Source organism: Curcuma longa, chromosome 11, assembly GCF_044706935.1.
Source record: "Curcuma longa cultivar G26 ecotype Majalengka, Jawa Barat chromosome 11, ITB_CL_G26_1.1, whole genome shotgun sequence".
NCBI lineage: Eukaryota > Viridiplantae > Streptophyta > Magnoliopsida > Zingiberales > Zingiberaceae > Curcuma > Curcuma longa.
Window position 1 is genome coordinate 25,742,338 of NC_133871.1, and position 23,673 is coordinate 25,766,010.

Genomic DNA, 23,673 nt, shown 5'->3' on the forward strand with positions numbered 1-23,673 from the left:
TACAATTGACCACTACGAAAGAGGGTATTGTCTCGACTTTGATGAAATTCAACTCTTATCCACTTCAACAAATCTGTCCCTTATTAAACAACTCAATCATGCCCAAAGGTGATAGGTATATATACTCACCACTATACTGCAATGACATCCATGGTAATTAAGATAAAGATTTTATAAGGAACATAATTATAATTAACACAATTGTAAAATTTAACAACTACTTCATCTTATCTCATCTCCCTTTTGTCAAAAGCCCCATGATTAATGAGATTCTTTTTAGGGTTTGGGTCTCTCCCACTCTCCACTAAACTAATCAACACACACATCATTACTAGCCATGTAATCCTTAAATTATTTATTAATTATTAGGGTTAGGTGAACTTCCACATCCCACCAACAACATAATCACAATGAATCTTCTCGAGAAATTCAACTTAAAAACAATTTAATAACTCATAATAAAATACAACTAAACAAAACAGTTATCCGTTTTAAATTTTTTTGAATTTTGATATCAAAAAAATTATATATATATATATGCATAAAAAATATTATGAGCCGAGTCCCACCAACATCACATGCACGTACGTACGCAGTTGGAATAATGTCACGTTCCCATGCAAAAAAATAAAATAAACAATCGCATAATTCACTGCACCAAAATTTAAGTAACGCATGCATTCATTTAATTGCCACTTCACAGTCACAGAGCCTATAGAAATATCGAAGCTACTGATGAAGCAACCACACTGCCCTACCTAATTTAAAAATAACATAAATAAATAAATAAATAAGAGCACAGTGGGCTAGCTACTTGAGTTACTGAGCTCATAATAAATTTGCATAGAGAAGGGAGATGGAAGATTTGCTTGTCTCCATCTGCCTCAAAGTATTTTAATTTTACTTTATATATATATATATATATATATATATATATATATATATTATGAAAAATTAACTTTAAATTTAAGCATTAATTTAAGAAAAATCAGCATTAAATTTGACAGATGAGAGGAGACAAGAAAGGAAACAAAGATGGAGTTGTGTTTTCCTTCAAGAAGACAAGGTGTCACTTTCAGCCCTAAAATCCCACTCCATTCTCTTGTACCACAATCTATTATTAATTAATCATTTCAATTTTATTTATTTATTTTCATTGTTTCATTGAGTGAAAATCTATTTCAAATACAATTAGAGCAAATTCAAAATTTCGATATGTCACTTTTATGCTTGTGTTTTAAGAAGTGATTCCATGGTGAGCTATTTCGAGCAAGAACACTTGCGATAAAAGTGCTATCTTCTTCTGCTTTCTTGTTCTTTCTAGGTGAACGTAGATATATAAGATCGATCGATCAAAATTCAAAACTAGTAGAACTCTAAACCTTTGTCCAGGATCAAATCAAGATTTTTTATTGAATATTAAAAATTTCAATTTTTTAAGCTCCATGGGCATGTGTGTGGAGGTGGCTAGGTGCCCTGCATTCTCGCTTCTACCCTTCTGACCTTCTTCTCTCTCTCTCTCCCCTTTCCTGTCCACAAACCAATGCGATGTCCGCAAGTGATTTATTAAATGTGTGTAGCAGACCTTCCTGCGCACCGTCACTCGCTTGGTGAGACAGATTGAAGGGGGAGTCCAAGTTATTGTTGGCGTTGGTGTACCTGCAAACCCTAGTTAGTGCGCGAAGTTTCGTCCGAGAAGCCTTCCAATCAGCAGTTCTTCGGTTGTAGGTGTTGTGATTCGGCGAGGAGAGAAAGGCGTTCATTCATCCTCTTCGTATTTGTGAGAAAAAGATCGATTTTTTTCGTCTTCTGGTATCGCTAGGTTTTCATTTGCTTTTGCAGCTAGCGCGTGGTAGGGAAGGTGAAGAAAGCTCAGGCTTTTCCCCGTCAAACCATCTCCTTGTCTCTTTCAGTCCCCTTTTGCTCCAGTGCTTAGGTAGGTAGGTTAGGTGGAGTTGGGCAACCTGCTTAAACCTGCAGATTTCGCTTAGATTTTAGCTTTAGTTCTTTGTACTGAACCCCGGAAAAACCCTCGAGGCTAAAACCTGAAGAAAGGAAGCCCCTTTCTTCGATTTCATCGGACACTCAGTTGCTAGACCTCTTTTTGTAAGCTAAACCCTAGGCGATTCTGGGACACTCAGCTAAGGGAAGCAGGGGGAAGAAGAAAGATCCACTTTTTATGAGATTTCCTCCCTGTCAATGAGTTGGATCGATCTCGATGTTTTCGGGGTGCTCGGTTTCGAGTCTGGCGGCGAAGTTCGCCTTCTTCCCGCCCGACCCACCTACTTACAGCGTGAGGAAGGACGACAGCGGCCGAATGGTGGCGTCCGGCGTGCCAAGGGACCATTCCATGGATGTCCTGGTTCTTGATACCAAGCAGGGGAACAAGATTGTTGCGTTTTATTTGAAGAACCCCCTTGCGAGACTTACCGTGCTCTACTCGCATGGCAATGCTGCAGATCTGGGTCAGCTCTACGATCTCTTCGTGCAGCTTAAGCTCAATCTCAGGGTGAATCTGATTGGGTTAGTGGATTTCTTTTTTCTTTACTCTTCACCAACTATTTGTTTTCTTTCTCTTTGTCTATTTGTTTTACTCTACTTTTCAACACATGTTGTTCATATGTTTTTGTTTGAGCATCCAACTTTCTTTTGTATTTCTTGCCCTTGCTTGCTGTTGAATCTGCAAATATCCACAGTTGCGAGGAAGGAAGTTATCCGATCTGATTTTGCTACTGCAATTTTCTCCTCAAAATTAGATCTTTAATTCAGTAATTCAAAGCATAAATGTGTGGGATAATTCAGGAATATGACAATCATATTTGGAAACTATTAACTTTACAGTAGCCAATTGATTTACGAGGTGATTAGTTTTATCAAATAGGAATTTTTCTTCCCTCTCATGGATGTTCATAGCTTGACATGATTTCGGTTGAGCAAATTCTGTGTAATTTTGAAACTGCAGGAAGAAAGCTGAATGCTTGATTCACCATTTACATCTACATGTTGAATGTAAAGCGAGGTGATACATCGAGTTATTGAAGGCATTATAGCAAAATTAGACTCGATGAAGTTGAGGATGGATAAGGCATTTACAATGTAGTAATGAAGGCTTCATGTTTATGCCCTTAAGTTTAACTACTTGATGATCTATAAACTCTGTAGGAGCATATTATGAAACATATTATGACATCGTAGTTTTAGAAATGGACAAAAATTTTGAGATGTTTATCGCTGTGTCAAACTGTACATGTTCTGAGTCCTTTTAACTATTTTCAAATGTGTGCAATGGATTTTTCTCTGATTCAGTAGCCAACCTCATTACGCTACGAAGTTACTAATTTGCCTTCTTCTTTACATTTCGTGTCTAACAAAGCTTTCTTCTAATGTACAGATACGACTACTCAGGATATGGAGCATCTAGTGGTAAGGTATGGTAGTTCCTCGAGCCAAATATAGTTTTCGGAAAGGGTACATAGTCTCTTTTTCCTCTTACAAATAGAAGATAGGTTTCTACTTTCACACACCGAGATCTCAATTTCAACTTATATGTTATGATTCTTGAGAAAGTGTTTGTAACTTTAAACTGATGTTAAATTCGTTACGGTTTCTGATCACAGCATGAAGGGAACAGATAAGGCGGTGAGTTTCGTTCTCTCCCCCGGAAATTGTGGAAACCCTTTAAACTTATCATTTATGCGAACTTCTCCCTAATTATCATTTTTGGTTCTTTGGATTCACTTCGACTAGTATCAGTTCTTCTGATTTTATGTTTTCTTAGTGTATTCATTTGTCTATGCACCAGCTAAACTGATGTACGATGCGTTTTTGTGGTGTTTAGCCAAGCGAATACAACACATATGCAGACATTGAGGCAGTATACGAGTGTCTGCAAACAGAATATGGAGTCAGCCAGGAAGACTTGATCTTGTATGGCCAGTCGGTTGGTAGTGGCCCGACATTGCATTTGGCATCTCGCTTGGCAAGATTGCGGGGTGTAGTGCTCCACAGTGCTATATTGTCGGGAATTCGTGTCGTTTGTCATGTCAATTTCACCTTTTGCTTTGACATTTATAAGGTATGTCTCATTCCTAACTCCATTTCTTTTCTCATGTTTTTTTTGTGTCGGTTAGCTATTTCGATACTAATTGGTCTACTTGTTGGTGCAGAACATTAACAAAATTAAAAAGGTCAAATGCCCAATTCTTGTAATTCATGTAAGTTTTCGTCTAAAGTTCATAACTTTTGTCATCCAAATGTTCAACTGCTTAATTTATTTTGCTTAAAAGATCGGAAAGTTCATCCAATTAGTCTACAGAAGTCCTTGAATCCTTGAAATTAGTATTATGCACTCTGTATTATGATTGATGCCCGAAAAAGATTGAGAATAGCAGCTTTGCTTTCATATTTCGATTATATCAGAAAATACCTTCTGGCAGGGTACCGAGGATGATGTAGTGAATTGGCTCCATGGACATGGCCTATGGAAGCTCGCAAAGGAACCGTACGAACCGTTGTGGATCAAAGGAGGAGGTCACTGCAACCTGGAGCTGTATCCGGACTACATTCATCACCTTTGCAAGTTTATACGCGAAATCGAGAACATAACCACTGCAACCAGGCTCAAGAAGATCAAGCAAACTCTAAAGCTCCCTAAACAAGCTACCGTGACTACCCGCACTGCCTCAACGACTACCTTCACCACAAACTGCTGCTGCCGAATCAAATTCGTGAAACCGAACTGCACAAGCTGTTCGCGCGGAGGATGCCTAACGTTGTGGTGTACAAAGGGGTCTGCTAACTTGTGCAACTGGTGTTCTGGGAGAATCTGGTGTTAATTGTGGCTTGTGTACAGATTTGCCGAAACATCTAACCCTGTTTATTGTGTCTAAAGGCTGTAATTGGTGACGAAGATATCGTCGCGACAATTGTGAGGATTCGGTGCTAGTTTATATTCATATGTTTCTTAGCTTTGCTAAAACACTTGTTGAATGAATTCGCATTTCGCGGTTTGATTGTTGCTGTTGAATGTGTTGTTCTATGGTGAATCTGAGATGGTCATCTATCTTGTTGCTTGCCACGGGCCACCATATTCTTATCGAGCAGTGGAGGTTTGATTCCGGGCGACACATCGGTAAAGTTCTACTTTAGGCTCGAGCTCTCATCGATAGAACACTAGAGCTTGAAACCTGAGATAGTCAAAACTTAATGCACTTTTGCAGCATCATTCATTCAAATCGTAATGCTCTTTAAGTTGTTAAACAAGAAGTTTACTCAAGCATCACTCTCATTTATAGTAAAAACAACAGTATTAAGAATCACACTACTTTAATTACAAAAGGAGAAAAATATGCCCAAAACAAAATGATCAGCACAACAAATTTGCTCATTTCCTTTCGCAATTTAATCGAGTTCGAGGTAGAAAACCGCAGATTGCTTCAACCGGTGCCGTCGAGTTGTCCCTGTGAAAGAAGGTGTGCCATATATTGCTGCAAAATAGAAATGATGACCGCGAGATGAAGTTGATCTATAATTAAGCTTGTAAGTTGTCGTCGTTAAAAACTTATCCTAACTCGAAGCTCAAACTCAATTCAGTAAATAGATGGATGGGGGAGGAATTCGAATACCGAGTAGTTTCAATGACTTACAGCGTGGTAGGCATATGGATCTTTACCCTGGCGGGCGAAATGTTTTGCCATGATGGAGAACTCAATCGGCCCCCACTCCTGTTCTTCAAAGCAATTGCCCAGTGCTGCCTTATACAGCTGGTATTACAATGGAAGACAAATCAGATACTAAAACAAGGAAGCTAAGAAATTTATGCAGTTATGATCGCGCATATCAGTATCTGAACATGCCTCTCGATGTCTGAGCAATACAATTATAAATCTTAGGAGTCTTTCTTTCGAGATTGTTGTATCAACAATGAAAAGAACCATGGATAACAGATGTAGATGACGAGCAGATCGCAAAACTTAATTGCTATAAAGGATTATCCCTTTGTCTTTCTATTTCGAGATCAGTAAAAAAACATCAGGTGTTTACATTTTAGCATACTAAGAACAAGGTTGAGTCCTGAACTATACTTAATCCAGCAACATCAGATTTCAGAGATCCACAGGTTATCGAAGAAAATATTTATCAAATTCAATTTCTATCGGAAACCGAATGATTCTTTATGGATGATTATGTCATCAGATGTGTATGATTGAGTTGCAATAAGAGGCAAAGGAAACAAACCTTTCCAGTGTCTGTTAATAGTTCAATGTCCGCCGGGTAAGCAGCATAGTACTGGTCGGCCATGGGTATTCCAGCCCGTTTCCTGCATAAGATTTTTTTCGCTTTTCTTTTTGAAAAAAGAATATAAAAAAGGATGGAAAATACTCTGGAAGTAAGATGGAGGGAAGAGGAGAAAGAGTCTTACGTGTTGTTTGTGAAAGCAAAACTAACGAGAGTAGCAAAGCAATAGAAGCATGTATATCCCGCCACTCTCCGAAACTTTTGAATCCTCAAGATCCCCTTGAATTGCTCATAGATCTCCATCGACTAAATTAGGAACGAGAGAAAACTTTGAAAAGAGTAACACTAGTTTTTTAGAAGACCCAATTGATAGGTTCCTCAAACTCACAAAAGGTAAATAAAACAACAGAAGTACAGTACAGTTGACACCGATAACGAGCTAGAACGAATAACATGAATGATAAACCATATCTAAACTTTGGTTTAGTCAATTCTATAAGAATTTGGTAAGAAAATTTACACTTCTCAATTGCAATATAAGCACAAACCAAAGTTTAAAATACAGTTTTCAAACTTCAAATGTGCACATCTAGAGTTCACTAGAAGCATGTCGAGAGCTAAAGATAAGAATAAGCAATTAAATTCTATGTCAGTTTGATCCGATTATCACATCGAATCCTGCCTACATCTTTTAGTGGATAAAATTGCATAAGAACTTCGACAGTAGGATTATTTGATATTTTGAAGATATTAACCACTCCAAATATGATTCCCGATTGTTTTCCTAACCTACTTTTCGCTGATGTGTTCTTCAGTTGATTACAACCTATTCTCCAAACAAAAACAAAACTAGTAAGAGATCATCATTTCTTCAAACCAACAAACTATAATTCTAACTTTATCAGCAGTTGCAACAAGAAACGAACAAAGTAGCAAAGCTGCAATCAACTGAAGAATAAGAAGATAAAGGAGGGCGTTAGAGGAGAGGAAACTCACCAACGGATCAAGGAAAACTCGAGCGAGAGACGAGGGCTCGGAATCGAGGAGCTCCCCTCCAGGGAAGGAACGCCGGCGCCTGGACCGCCCAAAGAGCCTCGGCGCTCCGGTGTGAACGGTCGTACTAACTTACCCTAAATGGCTAAAATCCAGCCCATGATCCGCCTAAATTTCGGCCCAAATTAGACATGCTCGGGCAATCTAACTCCTCGAATCTAAGCCCGCCGTAGATTGCGTTGTGATCTAAGCTCAGAATTATTGGAGATAATGTGAAATTGGGTTTCGAATCTTGATTTCTTTTTGAAAAAAAAATAAAAATAAAATACAAACAATGAAAAGAAAAGGACAAAAATAAATTAAAAAAAAGGGGAACAAGAAACAATTTCCCATTTCCCATGGGCCACATGTCCATAAAAAATCTAAGACAAAGTGCATTATTTGCCTTATCCATGAGAATGTCAAGGAATGAATGATGAACAACCAATCTCTGTCCACGATGGTGCTCTTCTCCCCTATCCTTATCTAACAAAGTGATAGAAATACACATATAATAAGAATAATATCAAAATTTATGCTTTTCCGATTTTAGAAACATAATTCTTTAAATTGTAAAATTACTGTTTAATCATGTCTAAGTTCATGTCACTTAGGTATTTCACACCTTGAAAATTGACTGATTTTTTTTTAAATTTTTATGAGTGTCAGATGGTGACAAAGTGGTGTCATCATCAGGTTTGGCAGGATGCCAACCAAATTATTGAGAAGAAAAAAAATTATTTTCTTTTTCTTTTTGTTTCGAAGTGATGGTTGTGAAGTCCACTCAAACACAGCAAAGATCAATTCAGAGGATTAATTTCATTACTTTATTTTATTCAACACAAATAAGTTTGGTTTCATTATTACTAAAAGGTGGTTTTATTTTTATCTGATTGATTTATACTATTAAATTATTCTAATAGTTTAATCGAATATTATTTTTTAAAAAAATATTGTATATTCTTTTAGTGATGATAAAATAAGTTTTATTTTTTTAAAAAATTAAGAGAATGTAGAGGACAGAGGAAGCATTTAAGGTGGTGGGGTCCATTAAGAAGCCTCCACTGGTGATGAAGTAAACACCAACCAGAAGAGGACATGATTCTCTGTGTGACCATGTTATGAGAAAATAATAATAATAATAATAATAATAATAATAATAATATATATTTTTCTAATATTATTATTATATTTATTTTACTAATATTGCCATTTCCATATAAATTGTTAAACGATAATTTTAAACCATAGAAAAATTAGAAAAATCTTAATAAAATTAACGGTTGTACAAAAATCTAGAAGCCACGTAAGGGATTAGTACCGACACGTCATCTCCAGTTAGCGACTTCACGAACTGTTCATTGTCATTGTGGCAGTCCAGTTCATAAATTAATGATCCCGCGTATGCCTACCCACTCTGCCACCGCCAATCACCATCCCTGCTCCCGTTCCCGATGCGCTGCACTTGAAGCTGCTGCGAGGACAGTATCAGGGTAGGTTCAGGTATTCGCCTCTCCTTCCCCATTATCTCCGCACCATTTGTTTATGCGATTCGTACATTAATTTTTTTCAATTAAAAGAAAATTAATTTTGAGATTTTATGTAAAAATTTAAAAAAAATATATTTTTATTTTCGGGCTCACATTATTTGTTTATTTATTTATTTAAGGAGATCATCGAGGGACCGTTTCCTACTTGAAAGTGACCAGACTCTGCATGCCAACTAACGTGATATATTTCTATAGCATTTGTTTTATATTAATTTAAATGCTGAAAACGTATACGGTATTTTTACATTCGTATCTATGCGGCGAGATCTAGGCCGTCCAAGGCTCTTCAAGTCAACACGCATACAACGTGGACATGCTGCAAAAGTCAACATCTCATGCCAAAGCGAAAGGGCACTTTTGCCATTTGCCTTAATTTTTTTGGGATTTAGGTAAATTTAATGGCTTTTTAAATATGAGCTAATTTAAAAATAATCCCATTAAAATTTTCATCAATAACTAGCGGACCCCACTCATATTACAGTGCGTGTCGGAAGGACCACATTTGGGTGCATGCATTTAATTATGCAAAACATGTGGATTATAAAAGTATAAAAAAAATTATAATCGAATTTAATTATATTATTATTAAATATTTATTATTGAATGTAAAGTTAGAAAGTATTAATAAAAATATACACGTGTAGCAATGTAATGTAGATGGTCCCTGTTTGCATCGTGTCCGAAACGTATGCTGGCTTATATTTTATAGGGCCAGCTGCTTATCATCGTTGATAAGGACAGTAACTTATCACAGGGGTGCCGTTCACTACACGAGAAAGGGACCTGTAAATTGCATTCGCACGTATCTATTAATTTATTACGTAATAAAATATTTGGGTTAAACTCACCCCGATTTCCGTCTTTCTGTACTTCGTATCCGGAGAAGGAAGGAACGCCCATCGATGCGGAATGGGCGTGATGTTATCACTTCCCGAAGAAGGAACCGTGGAAAAATAGCGAAAAGCCGAGCGGGTTGAATCGCGTACGAGGAAGGATGACGTGGCGATCTCTAGTTCGAACGTCCTGAGATTGACCAAAATGCCATCGATGGTTGTGGGCCACGGAAGGAAGATGCCCTTCATTTAGGCGGAATGACTAATTCGCCCCTGCTGTGCTATGGAACGCGACAACGATGTGAAATCCCGAAAATAGGTTCGATTCGAGCTGATTAAGCCCGGGCACCGACATGGATCGGGGAGGGTGAGAGGGTAATTTCGGATGTTGATGGGGTCGGTCTATAAAAGGCGAGAGAGGTGGGGGGACAGGACAGCGAACGCTGCGGCTGATGAGAGAAGTGGGAAGTGGGGAAGAGTCGAGAGAAAGAGGCGGAGAGAGAGAGAGTGGTTGAGGGAAAAGAGAGTCCACCAAAACCCTAGAAATTCACGTGGAGGCGTGGAGTTCGCTGCATCGGCGGGTTCTCTGTCCAGGAAATTAGGCTTCTTCGTCGGTTCCTGAAGGATTCAGCTCCGGATCGAGGGTTTCTCGTCGTCTGGTTTGGTAAAGGGTGCTTGTTTGGGGCGTCGATTGGATCCGGGTTGCTTTGCGGCGCGAGTTTTCCCTCTGGTTTAATCGATTCCGGCGCGCTATTTTTGGTATGATTCTGGATTTTGTTGGATGAAAATAGCGCCTTTTGGGGTTAAGATCGTGGCTTTTGTGCTCGGAGGCTGGGAACTGCAGGCTTCGTAAAGCTTTGGGTTTTCTGTTTCTGGGCTCACTGACTTTTCTGGGTTGTACTGATTGTGATTTTTGTGCTCCGAGACTCGGGAAACACGCGCTACGGTATCCGCTATTGATTTTTTTCGAGTCTTTGCTCTGCCAATCTTCTTGAGGTGGGAAGTTGTGTATGCTTTTTTTAGCTCCAGAGGTAGCACCTTGTAAGATTTGGATTCTGTTGGTGCTCGAGGATACTTTGGGCGGAGTTCATTGACTGCTACATTTTGTAGCAACAAGGTACTTGCGCAGGAGGAAGAAGTTTAATGCATTTTCCGTTAGGGGATAGGTGAAAGTGGGATTCTGCAAGCGTGAAGTTTGGGATTTTGTTGTCTGTCTGTCTGTTTTGCCTTTTCCATTCTATCTGAACAACAAAATTTCTGCGCTGGAGCGTATAGGGATTCCCGGTTCAATGTCTTCGCTGAGCAGGGAACTGGTTTTCCTGATACTGCAATTCCTAGATGAGGAAAAATTCAAGGAAGCTGTTCACAGGTATTCTAACATTGTCCTTTACAAACATATCATCTGGAGTTTTAAACTTCTTTTGGTCTTTGTTTAAATGTGTGGTTGTCTTGTAGGCTGGAACAGGAGTCAGGCTTCTACTTCAACATGAAACACTTTGAAGATCTTGTTCAGGCAGGGGAATGGGATGAGGTTGAAAAATATCTTGGTGGTTTCACTAAAGTTGAAGACAATAGGTACTCCATGAAAATCTTCTTTGAGATCAGGAAACAGAAGTACCTTGAAGCGCTTGACAGGTAAAGTTATGCCACTGCTTAGCTTTTGTTTCAATATTAGGTGAAAATTTCTGTTTTCAGATCATTTTACGCTGTTACTTTTACAGACATGACAGGGCAAAAGCCGTTGAGATTCTTGTTAAGGACCTCAAAGTTTTTGCTTCTTTCAATGAGGAACTCTTCAAGGAGATCACTTTGCTGCTTACTCTGGATAATTTCAGGTAATATATTCTAGAGTTGGATAACATATGTGTTTTTACTTAAACTTAATCAGTCATTCACCTTTTTCCAATCTCAAAACCTATGTAGGCAGAATGAGCAACTTTCTAAATATGGAGATACAAAATCAGCAAGAACTATAATGCTGATGGAGCTTAAGAAACTTATTGAAGCTAATCCTTTGTTTCGTGACAAGTTAACATTTCCACCTTTTAAAGCTTCTCGCTTGCGAACACTAATCAACCAAAGGTGCAAAGTTACTTTTCCCTTGTTGCAAGATTACTTTGATTAGTCGATATATCCAAAGATAGCTAATTCATGTGATCCAGGCTCTGTGTATGTATTGTCAGTTTTGTATTCCATGGATTGGCCAATGGAGTTGTCCTATACCTATAATAGTATTTGTTCTTGGATGTTTGTCATCTTTCCTATTCTTCATGCATTGAAGTTGTTATGAGGACCTATCAATTTTTCCCTTTTCTTTTCTTGAATTGTCACAAGTTGAAGGGTGCTTAAAATGTATATACAATCTGGTGCTATCCAATATTGATTATGGAAAGTGAACCTCTCTTACCTTTTTTTCCACCTAGGATAGAACATCTGTATCTTATTTATTTTCCTGTTTAAGTCTCATTCTGGGAAATGCATTGTAATAGAGTAGTACTATTTATTGACTTATGCCTGTTGTTTAGTCTCAACTGGCAGCACCAGCTTTGCAAAAATCCACGTCCCAACCCTGACATTAAAACACTCTTTATTGATCATTCATGTGCTGCTCCTACAAATGGAGCACGGGCACCTCCGCCTACCAATGGTCCACTTGTTGGGTCAGTTCCCAAGACTGGGACGTTTCCTCCAATGGGCGCTCATAGTGTAAGTGGATTATGTTCGTCTGTCTCTGCGTTTGATTTTTTTCTTTTCATTTTTTAATCTGATTACTGATTATTGTGTTCTATCCTTTTTTAGCCTTTTCAATCAGTTGTTTCTCCACCTGGTAGTGCCATTGCTGGGTGGATGACCAATCCTAACCCTTCACTGCCACATGCTGTTGTAGCACCTGGTCCCCCAGGTTTGGTGCAGCCTCCAAATGCAGGTACAGATTGTTCAACATTTCTCTTATATGCATTTGAAAAGTTTAACATGGTGCCGAAATCAAACCATGCATCTGATATTGCAGCTGCATTTATGAACCACCCGCGGCTCCCCACAGGGGCTCCTGGGATTGATTATCATACTGCAGATTCAGAACACTTGATGAAAAAAATGCGAACGAGCCAAGTAGATGAGGTATGAAGGACATAATGCTTACAGATTTCTGGGATGGGATTCTTTATTCATAAAGTCGAATGCACTTCTTCGAATGTAATCAAGTTTATCATCTAGGTATCCTTCTCTGGTGTAACTCATCAGCGCAATATTTATTCTCAAGATGACATTCCCAAAGCTGTGGTACGGACTCTTAATCAAGGTTCAAACGTGATGAGCTTGGATTTTCATCCAATCCATCATATGTTTCTTCTAGGTAACTTCTCTTCTTGTGGAAGTATTTTGTTTTTTTGCATTGGCTTCTCTGTTCAAGTTTATATTTTTATATCCTTTCAATTTTCTTAGTTGGGACAAATGTTGGTGACATTGGCATTTGGGAAGTTGGATCTCGAGAAAGGCTAGCACAAAAGACATTCAAGGTGTGGGATATCACATCTTGTTCTTTGCCTTTGCAGGTATTCATCAAGCTGAAAACCCATCCCTTGTCATTTTTTGGTCAGACTATAAGAACATGAACAGATAATTCTTTTTTTAAATCTCATAGTATATTTCATGCTTGACATCACTTTCAATATACTTGCAGGCAGCACTCATGAAAGATGCCACCGTATCTGTCAACCGATGCTTGTGGAGTCCTGATGGTTCTATTCTTGGTATGCTTAAGCAAAAAAATCTTAACCTAGTTGGATTGTTTTGATCGAGTTCAAATAAGATCATTGGTCGGGCTGGTATAATATCACAACATTATTATATTGTTCCAACTCACCTTAATTCTTTTTATTCTTCTATGATACTCGCAGGTGTTGCATTTTCAAAGCATCTAGTGCAGACATATGCTTTTAGTTTAAATGGAGAATTGCGACAACATTTGGAGGTTAGTTAATTAGTTATTGGTTTTTGGCAACCATATGATGGTTCTGATAGTATCTTGCTTTGTAGATTGATGCACATGTAGGTGGTGTTAATGACATTGCATTTTCCCATCCCAACAAGACTCTCTCAATCATTACTTGTGGTGATGACAAGACAATTAAAGTGAGTAGGAAATCATGTGGTTAATTAGTCACACGTAAAAAAGAAGAATTGCATGTTATCTTCTGTTGCATGATGGATAGGTATGGGATGCTTCAACTGGACAGAAACAGTATACTTTTGAAGGTCATGAAGCCCCTGTTTATTCTATTTGTCCTCACTACAAGGAGTCCATCCAGGTTTGCATTTTCTCACCTCTGTGTATACTGTTTATTTGTATGATCTTGATGATACAAAACATACAATTATAGTTTATTTATCCATATCCTTCTGACATTATTTCATCATTTCCCTCTGTGAAGTTTATCTTCTCAACTGCAATTGATGGTAAAATCAAAGCATGGCTTTATGACTGTTTGGGATCTAGAGTCGACTATGATGCTCCTGGCCGTTGGTGCACAACCATGGCATATAGTGCAGATGGAACAAGGTGATGTGTATTCATATAACCTCTGTGACAGGCCCGAGTATATTTGCTACTCTGTTAATTTATGAACAACACAACCAGTGGCTGTGGTCATTTTGTATCTTATGCACATATAGTCATTATTATTATTTTTTCTGTAGCTTTGCTGCTATCTTTCTTGTTCTGCTCTCCTAATGTTAACTTATTCTGTTTTCTACTAAACTCATTACTATCCAGTATCCATGCTAAAGTTTCATCTTTTGGTGGCAGGCTTTTTTCATGTGGAACAAGTAAAGATGGTGATTCACATTTAGTTGAGTGGAACGAGACTGAAGGAACCATCAAGCGGACATACACTGGTTTTAGAAAACACTCATTAGGAGTTGTCCAGTTTGACACAACTCGGAACCGCTTCTTAGCTGCAGGAGATGAATTCCAGATTAAGTTTTGGGATATGGATAACACTAATATACTGACTACTACTGACGCAGATGGCGGGCTTCCTGTTAGTAGCTTTTCTTGTATATTTCTTGCAATTTGAACTTTTAGTTTGTATGTAACTATTTCTCCATGGCAGGCAAGTCCTCGTCTGGGATTCAACAAAGATGGTTCATTACTTGCTGTTACAACTAGTGATAATGGAATCAAAATTCTGGCAAATGCTGATGGACAACGGGTGATAAGGATGCTTGAAAGCCGAGCATTTGAAGGTTCACGCAGTGCTTCTCAACAAGCTATTGCTAACATGAAGGTAATATTCAGACCAATTACTTCTCTAAGAGAATATTGTGTTTCAAATTCCTGTGTGCCAGGTGGTTACTGCTAAAATGGAATTTGTTGATAAACTGCACTTCCATGATGTGCAAAATTTTATGTCATAAGCCTATTCATAGTCAGCACTTCAATTATCTAACATTCTCTTCACACTTTCTGCAGCCCCCTGTTATCAATGCTTTAGGATCAGTTTCTAATGTCTCTAGCCCCATAACTGCAACGGCTGAACGCCCTGATCGAATCATGCCTGCAGTATCTATGAGTGGCTTGGTAAGTGAACTTAGTACTAATGTCATTGTCCAAAAATTAGAGCTATGACACGAACAAAATTTGCAGGCTGTTATGGATAGCAATAGGACTGCAGATGTCAAGCCAAGGATTTCTGAAGAAGCTGAGAAAATCAGAAGCTGGAAGTTAGCTGAGATTGTGAATTCTGGACATCTTAAAGCTTTGCGGTTGCCTGATTCAACATCAGCAGTGAGCAAGGTACATTTTTATGTAGTGCAAAATTTTATTTGGAAAAATTCTTATTTTGCTACCTCCAATTGTTTATCGGGTTGCTTCAAATGTTTTTTTTTGTTATCTTTTTTAATAATTTTTGTTTGTGATTTTTATTCAAGAACTGCTAGGTACTGATCCAGTTAAAAGCTTGAAAGCATAAATTCCTCAATAGTAAGGAAGAGAATTTTTTTGGTAAACTTGCAAGCAGGGACCGAACCAGAAAATTATAGGCAAAAGGAATTTTATCTTAAAGAGAATTACTTTTGATATGCCAAGACAAAAAATCACGAATTCCTTTTTTCTTTTTTACCTCAAAGAACTCATTTTTCTTAAAACTAATAAATATTTAGCCTATTAATTTGTATAATAAATCTGCCGTGTTTGCACAATTATCTGTCTCTTTATAGTGTTAGTTCCTTTTTATTTTTCCATTTTTAAAATGAGTTCTTTTCAGTTTTTGTATTCCTAAAAGATTAGTGGGGGCAGTATGTCCTTAGCACCTATTATCTCTCCGTCCATACTTGCAATAACTCCAGTAAATTTTATGGCTAATGTTAGGTATGTTTGAGATAGAAGAGTGAAACATAATATCAGCTTTTGCTATTACGATAATTGAATTTGGTGGTGAGGAAACCTTTATTGCTTTAAATGTTCATTATCAATGATTTTACACAACATCTGGTGAGTGTCCTATACGCTAGTTTGGTTGTTATGACTGTAATGCTTCGTAGATTCTAATACAATTTTACTTGCATCAATTGTCTTTTGTTCTAATTCTTTATCTTCTCTAATCTCGATAATGTGTTCTGTTTTACATTCTGTCAAGGATTACACTAGTTATCTCCATTATTTTGCTAATTTCAGTAAGGTAATGATCAACTTACATACATATGTGTTCTCCTGCAGGTTGTGAGATTGTTATACACCAATTCTGGACTCGCTGTGTTGGCACTTAGTTCCAATGCCATGCATAAGTTGTGGAAGTGGCCACGCAACGAAAGAAACCCATCATGCAAGGTCAGAAAGTAACAGTTGTTATAAATTAGTATTTGCTTTAAGCATAGCGTTGATTGTTTCTATTGTTCGTTCAGTCAAGTGCATCTGTTGCTCCTCAGCTTTGGCAACCATCAAATGGTATTTTTATGACCAATGAAACTAGTGATAACAATCCAGAAGAAGCAACTGCTTGTATTGCTTTATCAAAGAACGACTCTTATGTAATGTCTGCATCGGGAGGAAAAGTTTCCTTGTTTAATATGATGACTTTTAAGGTACATAGCCACGGACTGATGTGAACTGTTGCTACCAACATCTTTTTTATTTCTTAGAGAACTTGAACTGCAACATATCTTGCAGGTTATGACCACTTTTATGTCACCCCCGCCCGCAGCCACGTTTTTGGCATTTCATCCTCAAGACAATAACATCATTGCCATTGGAATGGAAGATTGTAGTATTCAGATCTACAATGTCCGGGTTGATGAGGTTAGCAATCCCATAAATTTCAATGAACATAGGCGCTTTCAGTGATTTGTATTGCTTTTGAAAAGAACATGCCATTTTCAACTTTTGAATCATTCGATTAGTTAGCTTTTTCTCTATAGCATTAATGTCTTTTTATTACCCTCTAGCCTCCAAATGTTTGGATCTTGTAGAAATTTTAGCATCGGTTAAGAATTTTATAGTTATGGATGGTTGAGTTTGATATCATGTAGGTTCAGAATTATAGCTTTTAGGTGATTTGTTGTACGAAATCATCTATAGTTTCACCCGCTTGCAGGTGAAAACCAAGCTCAAGGGCCATCAGAAGAAGATAACTGGTCTTGCATTTTCCCAGTCATTAAATATTCTCGTGTCCTCTGGTGCTGATGCCCAGGTTTGTAGATAAAAACAGAATTCATCATCGATCATATCTTATCTTTTAAAGTTTGATCTTCTAACATCTTCTGTTATTACATGTATCCTAATGCGACAATATGCAGCTTTGTGTTTGGAGCATAGATGGGTGGGAGAAGAAAAGGTCACGGTTCATCCAGGCGCCCGCTGGGCGTGCATCTCCATTAGTCGGGGACACCAAAGTTCAATTTCACAATGACCAGGCACATCTTTTGGTTGTCCATGAAAGCCAAATTGCAATCTATGACAGTAAACTGGACACTTTGCGTTCGGTTAGTGACATTACTGAGTTCCCTAGTCTGCATTTATATCTGTCTTCAAATGCTTATTTCAATCCAAATGTGCAGTGGTCTCCTAGAGATGCACTTCCAGCATCAATTTCAAGTGCAATATTTTCTTGTGATGGTCTGTTGGTGTATGCTGCATTTGTCGATGGTGCCGTCGGAGTTTTCGAAGCCGACAGCTTGAGGCTCCGTTGCCGTATCGCGCCCTCTGCTTATATGCCTAGGTACATACCACCTCCTTTTCTCAGTAAATTACAGTTCGACGATGATGAACTAACTAACTAGATTGTGATAACTTTCTTTTCTCCAATCTTCGATTTCTAGTGGATCTGCCTATCCCATTGTGATTGCTGCTCATCCATCTGAACCCAATCAAATAGCCCTGGGGATGAGTGATGGTGCAGTTCATGTGGTGGAGCCATCGGACAGCGATACGAAATGGGGGTCGGCGGCGCCTTCCCAAGACAGCGGAGCTCCGCCGACGACCTCCTCGACCCCTGCTCAAAACAGTAGTCAGGCATCCGAACCCCCCTCGCGATGACTTTCACAGTAGCCAAGCACAAGTGGAACTAAATGAGGAAGATCAATCCAAAGCCTAGAAGCAGGTTATCTCCTTTTTGTTTCTGCTAACCTGTTTGTTTTCTGTAAATCTCATTGTGTATGGTACTTTAGAGATTCTTAAAAGAGTGAGGAAGATGTTTGTTGGTGTAAAGAAATATATGTAAACTTGTGGTCATCTAGATTTCTATTTGCTCTCTTAATTACTATCCTTGCACATCACAAGAACTAATCAAACACTTCAGCATAAAAGTAGAATATGTAACTTCAATGGTTTTACATGATCGTTTGTTTTTATAACTATAAAGAGGTAAATTAGAAAGTTATAGTTGATCATAATAGAGAAAGATATTTAATCAAACACAAACAAACAAAAGTTTAATAGTTTATATTTAGTCCTAGGAGCAATGGTAACGTGATAAGATATCTAGGTTGTTATATAGGCATTTGTGATTTGATCCTCAATTACGGTGTATTTGTAAAAAATTTTCTTTAAATGTGAGCACAATCAAAGGATTGTTTGGGCTGCTATGATGTATTTGTAGAAATTTTTCTTCAAATGGGAGTGCAATCAAAGGACGTTGGATGTCTGAATTGATCGCTGCGTATACTTTTTTATTATTTGGTGATCGATGAAAAATTTTTATGGGACCTAACTGATCACCCAGTCAATGGGGTTAGGATTTATCATTTTTAATAGTTTACATTTATCTTTATAATGCACACTGTCAGTGAAGAGGTGGAGGCATGGCTTTCACTCCTTCCTCCGCTGCGCCTCTCCGCTTCCTTCGCCGCAATGATTCCATCGCCTCCATGGACGAGCTCAAGCAACTTCCTATCCCCGGTCTCCTCGGACCACCACGTTCGATCGCTCCTCGCCTTTAGCAACCTCCGACCGGCGATAGGGACTTGGCCATGTCGACATCCATCGCCTTGTACTGCGATTCGCTGAAAAGAGGTACCTTTCCGGATAATTTCACCTTTCCTCCCCTTCTTAAGCTCCTCACCGACGCCGGCGCGTTGCGAGCCGGAGTCGCCCTCCATGCTCATACTGCGAAGATGGGATTCGACGCCGATGTGTATGTTAGAAATAGCCTTATCAGGTTGTACTTTGTGTGCGGAGAGATCGGTTGTGCGAAGAAGCTGTTCGATGGATTTCCTGAGAGGGACTTGGTCTCTTGGACTACTATGATTTCGGGGTTCACGAAGGCAGGCCGCCCGAGAGATGCCGTCGAAGTGTTCTTCGAGATGATGGATGAGAATTTGAGAGCGGATGGAATGGCCATCGTCGCAGTCCTGTCGGCCTGCGCTGAGATTGGGGACTTGGAATTGGGCAGGAAGGTGCGGAGGTGCATTGGTGCCTTTCATTTGGATGCCGACGTCTTCATTGGCAATGCTCTTGTGGACATGTATTCGAAGTGCGGCGACATTGATGCTGCTCGCGAGGTGTTCGACAAGATGCCCTTGAGGAACGTTGTCTCTTGGAACTCCATGATCGCTGGGCTTGCTAACAACGGTGAGTTCAAGATGGCCTTGGTGCTGTTCAGGCAAATGCAGTGCGATGGTGTGCAGCCCGACAGCTTTACACTGGTTCAAGTGCTTAACTCTTGTGCAAGTCTCGGTGCACTTGAGCTGGGAAGGTGGGTTCATGCTTTCCTCAGCAGAAAAGGCATCGAAGCAGATGGTATTGTAGGGAACGCCTTGGTCGACATGTATGCCAAATGTGGGAGGATCGACCAGGCCATGGAAGTTTTTTGCAGCATGTCTCACAGGGATGTCTACACCTTCACTTCCATGATTGTTGGACTTGCAATGCACGGTCAAGGAGACGAGGCGCTTACACTCTTCGACGACATGTTGAGAGCTGGCGTGAGGCCAAATGAAGTCACATTTGTTGGAATTCTGTCAGCTTGCAGCCATGCAGGTTTGGTTGACATTGGCCTTCGTCATTTCAGGAGCATCACGGCGACATATAACCTCACTGCAAAGATCGAGCACTATGGCTGCGTGGTCGATATGTTTGCGCGAGCAGGGATGCTAGATGAAGCACAAGAATTCATTTCGAGCATGCCTATTGAGCCTGATGAGTTCATATGGGGATCTCTTCTAGGTGCTTGTAAAAACTACTCAGAGGTAGATATGGGGGAAACTGCCTTGGAGCATATCCTAGAGCTAGACCCTGATGAGGAAGGAGCTTATGTTCTCATGTCAAATCTGTATGCCTCCTCTAATCGTCGCAAAGATGGATATCAGATAAGGAAAACAATGAGGAAGAACAAGGTCAAGAAGACTCCAGGATGCAGCCTAATTGAGGTAGATGGCATCATTCATGAGTTCCAAAAGGGCGACAAGTCACACCCGCAAGCCCATCAAATATACGCCATGGTCAATGAGTTCATTCATCTTCACCAAACTCTTTCTCATGAAAAATCATGCCACCATAGTGAGAGGTTGGCCATTGCCTTTGGTTTGATTAGTACAAAGCCTAACACATTGCTAAGAATTGTCAAAAATCTTCGAGTATGCAAATATTGCCACATTGCAATTGAGTCGATTTCAAGGTTGTACAATCGGGAGATCATCGTCAGAGATCGATACCGGTTTCACCACTTCAAGAATGGAGTATGCTCATGTAATGGGTTCTGGTGATGTTAGAATGGCTTCTCTTGTTTACAAATGTCATGGAGTTCACCCCTATCTAAGTCCTTAGGTGGCGCGGTTATTGAGCAGAAATGGACTGGATTTGTTTCGATTGCAGAATGATCATGGATATTCACTAAGAAGATGAACAGGTTTGCTCACTATTCAATCACAAACAATCCTTAGGGAAGAGGGATTAAATTCCATTTTTTAAAAAGATGACTAGGTATTTGTACATTTATCTTCTTTTGTCGATAGGGTTAATGAATCACTTATTGTAGGTAAGACTGATGGCAATGCCAAGGGCATCATGCATATACTAGTGCTGCTCGAACAACAACTACAGCAGGCAAGACTCGATTAGTTGCTCAACTGATACCAATCCACACTACCTTATAGCTGAACTCATATCGAATCCATTTCAATATGAGTTCTCTTATTCAACTACTTGAAGTTCTAAAACCAAAAATATCCAAAAGACTAAGAACAAACTACACGGCCTTCGTCGTTGATCAGCAGAATGAAAACTCTTCAAGAGAGAGTTGGGGAACTTGACTACATGCCCTTCTCGGTGTGCCACTTCTTTATGACCCCAAACCAATTCCACTGGAAGCACAAGCCTACGAGGCGCATGAGGCTTGCACCAAGAACCTCTCTGAATGCCATGGAGATGGATGGTTGAGGAGACAAACCGGCTGTTGCAATGCAAAGCATGGCTCCTTCAAAGTTGCAAGGAACAGCAAATAGCGCGGACTTGATCCCGTTCAAGGCTATTTGGGCGACTTTATCAGCCTTCATGCCACCTGTGGATGCTGCAATTTTGTTTGTAACCTCTGGTCTTCGCTTCAACTCTGCAATTCATAAACATAGACGGTCGAGAAAACACACACTGCCCTTACAACTATATCAATATGCAATTTTCACTTTTAAATTAGCAAAAACAATCACTGTAAAATTTATAATTTTGCATATGCCATAGAGAATTTTTATCTTGAATTTGATTTCAACTGTGCTACATCTTCTCATCCCTTGAAGAAATACCAGAGTTTCTTCAACATCTCTTGATATTAACTCTTAGTCACACGAGTAAAAATCAGAATTTTTCTCTCTTGTTCTTTGGGATTGTTTATAATTTGTCCCTATATTCAGCTTGTAAGGGGAATGTTAGAATTAATAATTATACACACTAAAGATAATAGTTCACTCAAATATTGAATATTTGGTCATTAGGTGGCATAGAGTACTAGGTAAAGTGTGATTGTTCTTGCTATAGTCATAATAATATAATTTCTTCACTCCCAACTCTTTCCATTCAAATAAACTACACTTAAGTAACATTATAAATTTTGGTTGAGGAAAATGAAACAATAAATAACATAAGCCTTTGTAACTAACCTTCAGCAAGCCCAGGTGTTTCAGTGTCTGGAGGAAATATGAGAGTGACATGAATATTATCTGCAACAACCTCATGTTGCAATGCCTCTGCAAGACCACGAAGTGCAAATTTACTAGCTGAGTATGCCGTATAACCATAGACACCCACCTGCATAACAAAATACTCATCATTCAGATTAGCCATAGTTTATTCTAGTTTATTGTGAGTGCTTACCTTCTTAAATAGAATCCTGCTACCCAAATTTTAGATGGTTAACAGTTCAGGATACAATGTGGAAGGGATTCACCTTTTTAAATATAATAGTTTGATGACCTTTGAATGCTTCTCGACATATTTCAGATCATCAATTATTGATCACACAATTTCCCTTTGTTAGATATAATAACTTGATCTTGCAAGAATTTTCCTATATAAAAATTGAGTCTTGCTTGATTCACCTTTAACGGATCGTGTTGCTTAAATTTCAAATACTTGTGCTTCCTGTTTATCAGTCTTAATTATCAATTTATGATAAATTTTATATCAAATTCAAGGTAGAAAAAAATAACAATTTTGAATAGGGGACGAATTTGGATACCTGACCAGCTTGGGAGGACATTAGGGCAATTGATGCGGGGATGCCAGTCTCTCTGGCCCTCTTCTTCATGGCAGGCAGCGCTGCCTTGATCAGGTGAAATGTGCCCATGAGGTTGACATCGACCATGAATCTGACCTCCTCTAGGCTCTGCAGATCGAGCTCCTGCGGCACGAACACGCCTTGGTTGCAGATGAGGACGTCGATGGGGTCAGCGGCTTCGAGGGCGCGGGCGACGCCCTCGGCATCGCGGACGTCAACCGCGATAACCGCGGCGTCGACGCCGGTGGCGAGGCGGATGGCTTCCCGTGCGTCGGCGAGGCGGGAGCGATCTCGCGCGAGGATGGAAACGCGGGCTCCCTCGGCGGCGGCGCGGCGCGCGAGGTCGAAGCCGATGCCGCTGGACCCGCCGGAGACGAGCACGTGCCGCCCCTTGAGGGGGATCCGCGCCGCTCTGGGGCGGACGAGGACCGCAAGGGCGAGGAGGAGCGCGGCGAAAGGGGAAACGAGGAGGATGAGGAGGAGGAAGGATAGGGAAGAAGCCATGGATCTGCAATGAAGGTGAGCGATCAGAGTCGTTCAATTTAAGGCCGCTTAAAAAGACACATAATTATAAATAAATAAATAAAAGCGGGTCTCTATTTCAAAATACCGATTTTGATATTCTGTGCGACTGTCTCGTGTGCGCTCGTGCGCGACTCGCGATCCACAGTCCATCACACGATCGGAGTTAGATCTGACCGTCCAAATGTGGGAATGCACAGTGATTCGTCTGCCCGACCCCCGCCGCTTCTGGCCGCCCTCGCCTCGCCGTCCGGTCACCGTCGACCGCCGGATCGGCCCGATCGACGTGCCACTGCC

The 23,673-nt window shown here is 39.7% G+C and overlaps 4 protein-coding genes and 1 pseudogene across 5 annotated transcripts; 3 read left to right on the forward strand and 2 right to left on the reverse strand.

The window, feature by feature from the left end:
- Positions 1–1,515: 1,515 nt before the first annotated feature.
- LOC141838820 (uncharacterized) lies at positions 1,516–5,001 on the forward strand. Its single transcript, XM_074726407.1, has 5 exons — positions 1,516–2,523; positions 3,392–3,428; positions 3,839–4,075; positions 4,167–4,214; positions 4,437–5,001. Exons 1-5 carry the CDS (start codon positions 2,219–2,221, stop codon positions 4,833–4,835), a joined length of 1,026 nt encoding a protein of 341 aa, XP_074582508.1. The 5' UTR covers positions 1,516–2,218; the 3' UTR covers positions 4,836–5,001.
- Positions 5,002–5,257: 256 nt separating this feature from the next.
- On the reverse strand, positions 5,258–7,337 carry LOC141838821 (uncharacterized). Of its 2 annotated transcripts, none has more exons than XM_074726410.1 (5): positions 7,234–7,337; positions 6,422–6,543; positions 6,238–6,319; positions 5,646–5,762; positions 5,258–5,486 (listed from the first exon to the last, which is right to left on the reverse strand). In XM_074726410.1, exons 2-5 carry the CDS (start codon positions 6,538–6,540, stop codon positions 5,436–5,438), a joined length of 369 nt encoding a protein of 122 aa, XP_074582511.1. In that variant the 5' UTR covers positions 6,541–6,543; positions 7,234–7,337; the 3' UTR covers positions 5,258–5,435. The 2 variants fall into 2 exon arrangements, with proteins under 2 accessions (XP_074582511.1, XP_074582510.1); XM_074726409.1 differs by having other exon boundaries at positions 6,238–6,343; positions 6,422–6,565.
- Positions 7,338–10,101: 2,764 nt separating this feature from the next.
- On the forward strand, positions 10,102–18,405 carry LOC141841796 (protein TOPLESS-RELATED PROTEIN 2-like). The gene is made up of 25 exons (XM_074729988.1): positions 10,102–11,021; positions 11,108–11,287; positions 11,374–11,487; positions 11,576–11,734; positions 12,178–12,358; positions 12,452–12,578; positions 12,663–12,772; positions 12,869–13,007; positions 13,097–13,206; positions 13,335–13,404; positions 13,552–13,625; positions 13,691–13,786; positions 13,867–13,962; positions 14,086–14,213; positions 14,460–14,694; positions 14,767–14,940; positions 15,126–15,233; positions 15,300–15,449; positions 16,371–16,481; positions 16,556–16,735; positions 16,821–16,949; positions 17,245–17,340; positions 17,447–17,632; positions 17,708–17,868; positions 17,969–18,405. The coding sequence occupies exons 1-25, from the start codon at positions 10,942–10,944 to the stop codon at positions 18,183–18,185; spliced, it is 3,411 nt and encodes a 1,136-aa protein (XP_074586089.1). The 5' UTR covers positions 10,102–10,941; the 3' UTR covers positions 18,186–18,405.
- Positions 18,406–18,949: 544 nt separating this feature from the next.
- Positions 18,950–21,191, forward strand: LOC141842112 (pentatricopeptide repeat-containing protein At1g08070, chloroplastic-like; annotated as a pseudogene).
- Positions 21,131–23,381, reverse strand: LOC141842113 (3-dehydrosphinganine reductase TSC10B-like). The gene is made up of 3 exons (XM_074730328.1): positions 22,816–23,381; positions 22,238–22,385; positions 21,131–21,693 (listed from the first exon to the last, which is right to left on the reverse strand). The coding sequence occupies exons 1-3, from the start codon at positions 23,356–23,358 to the stop codon at positions 21,398–21,400; spliced, it is 987 nt and encodes a 328-aa protein (XP_074586429.1). The 5' UTR covers positions 23,359–23,381; the 3' UTR covers positions 21,131–21,397.
- Positions 23,382–23,673: the final 292 nt, after the last annotated feature.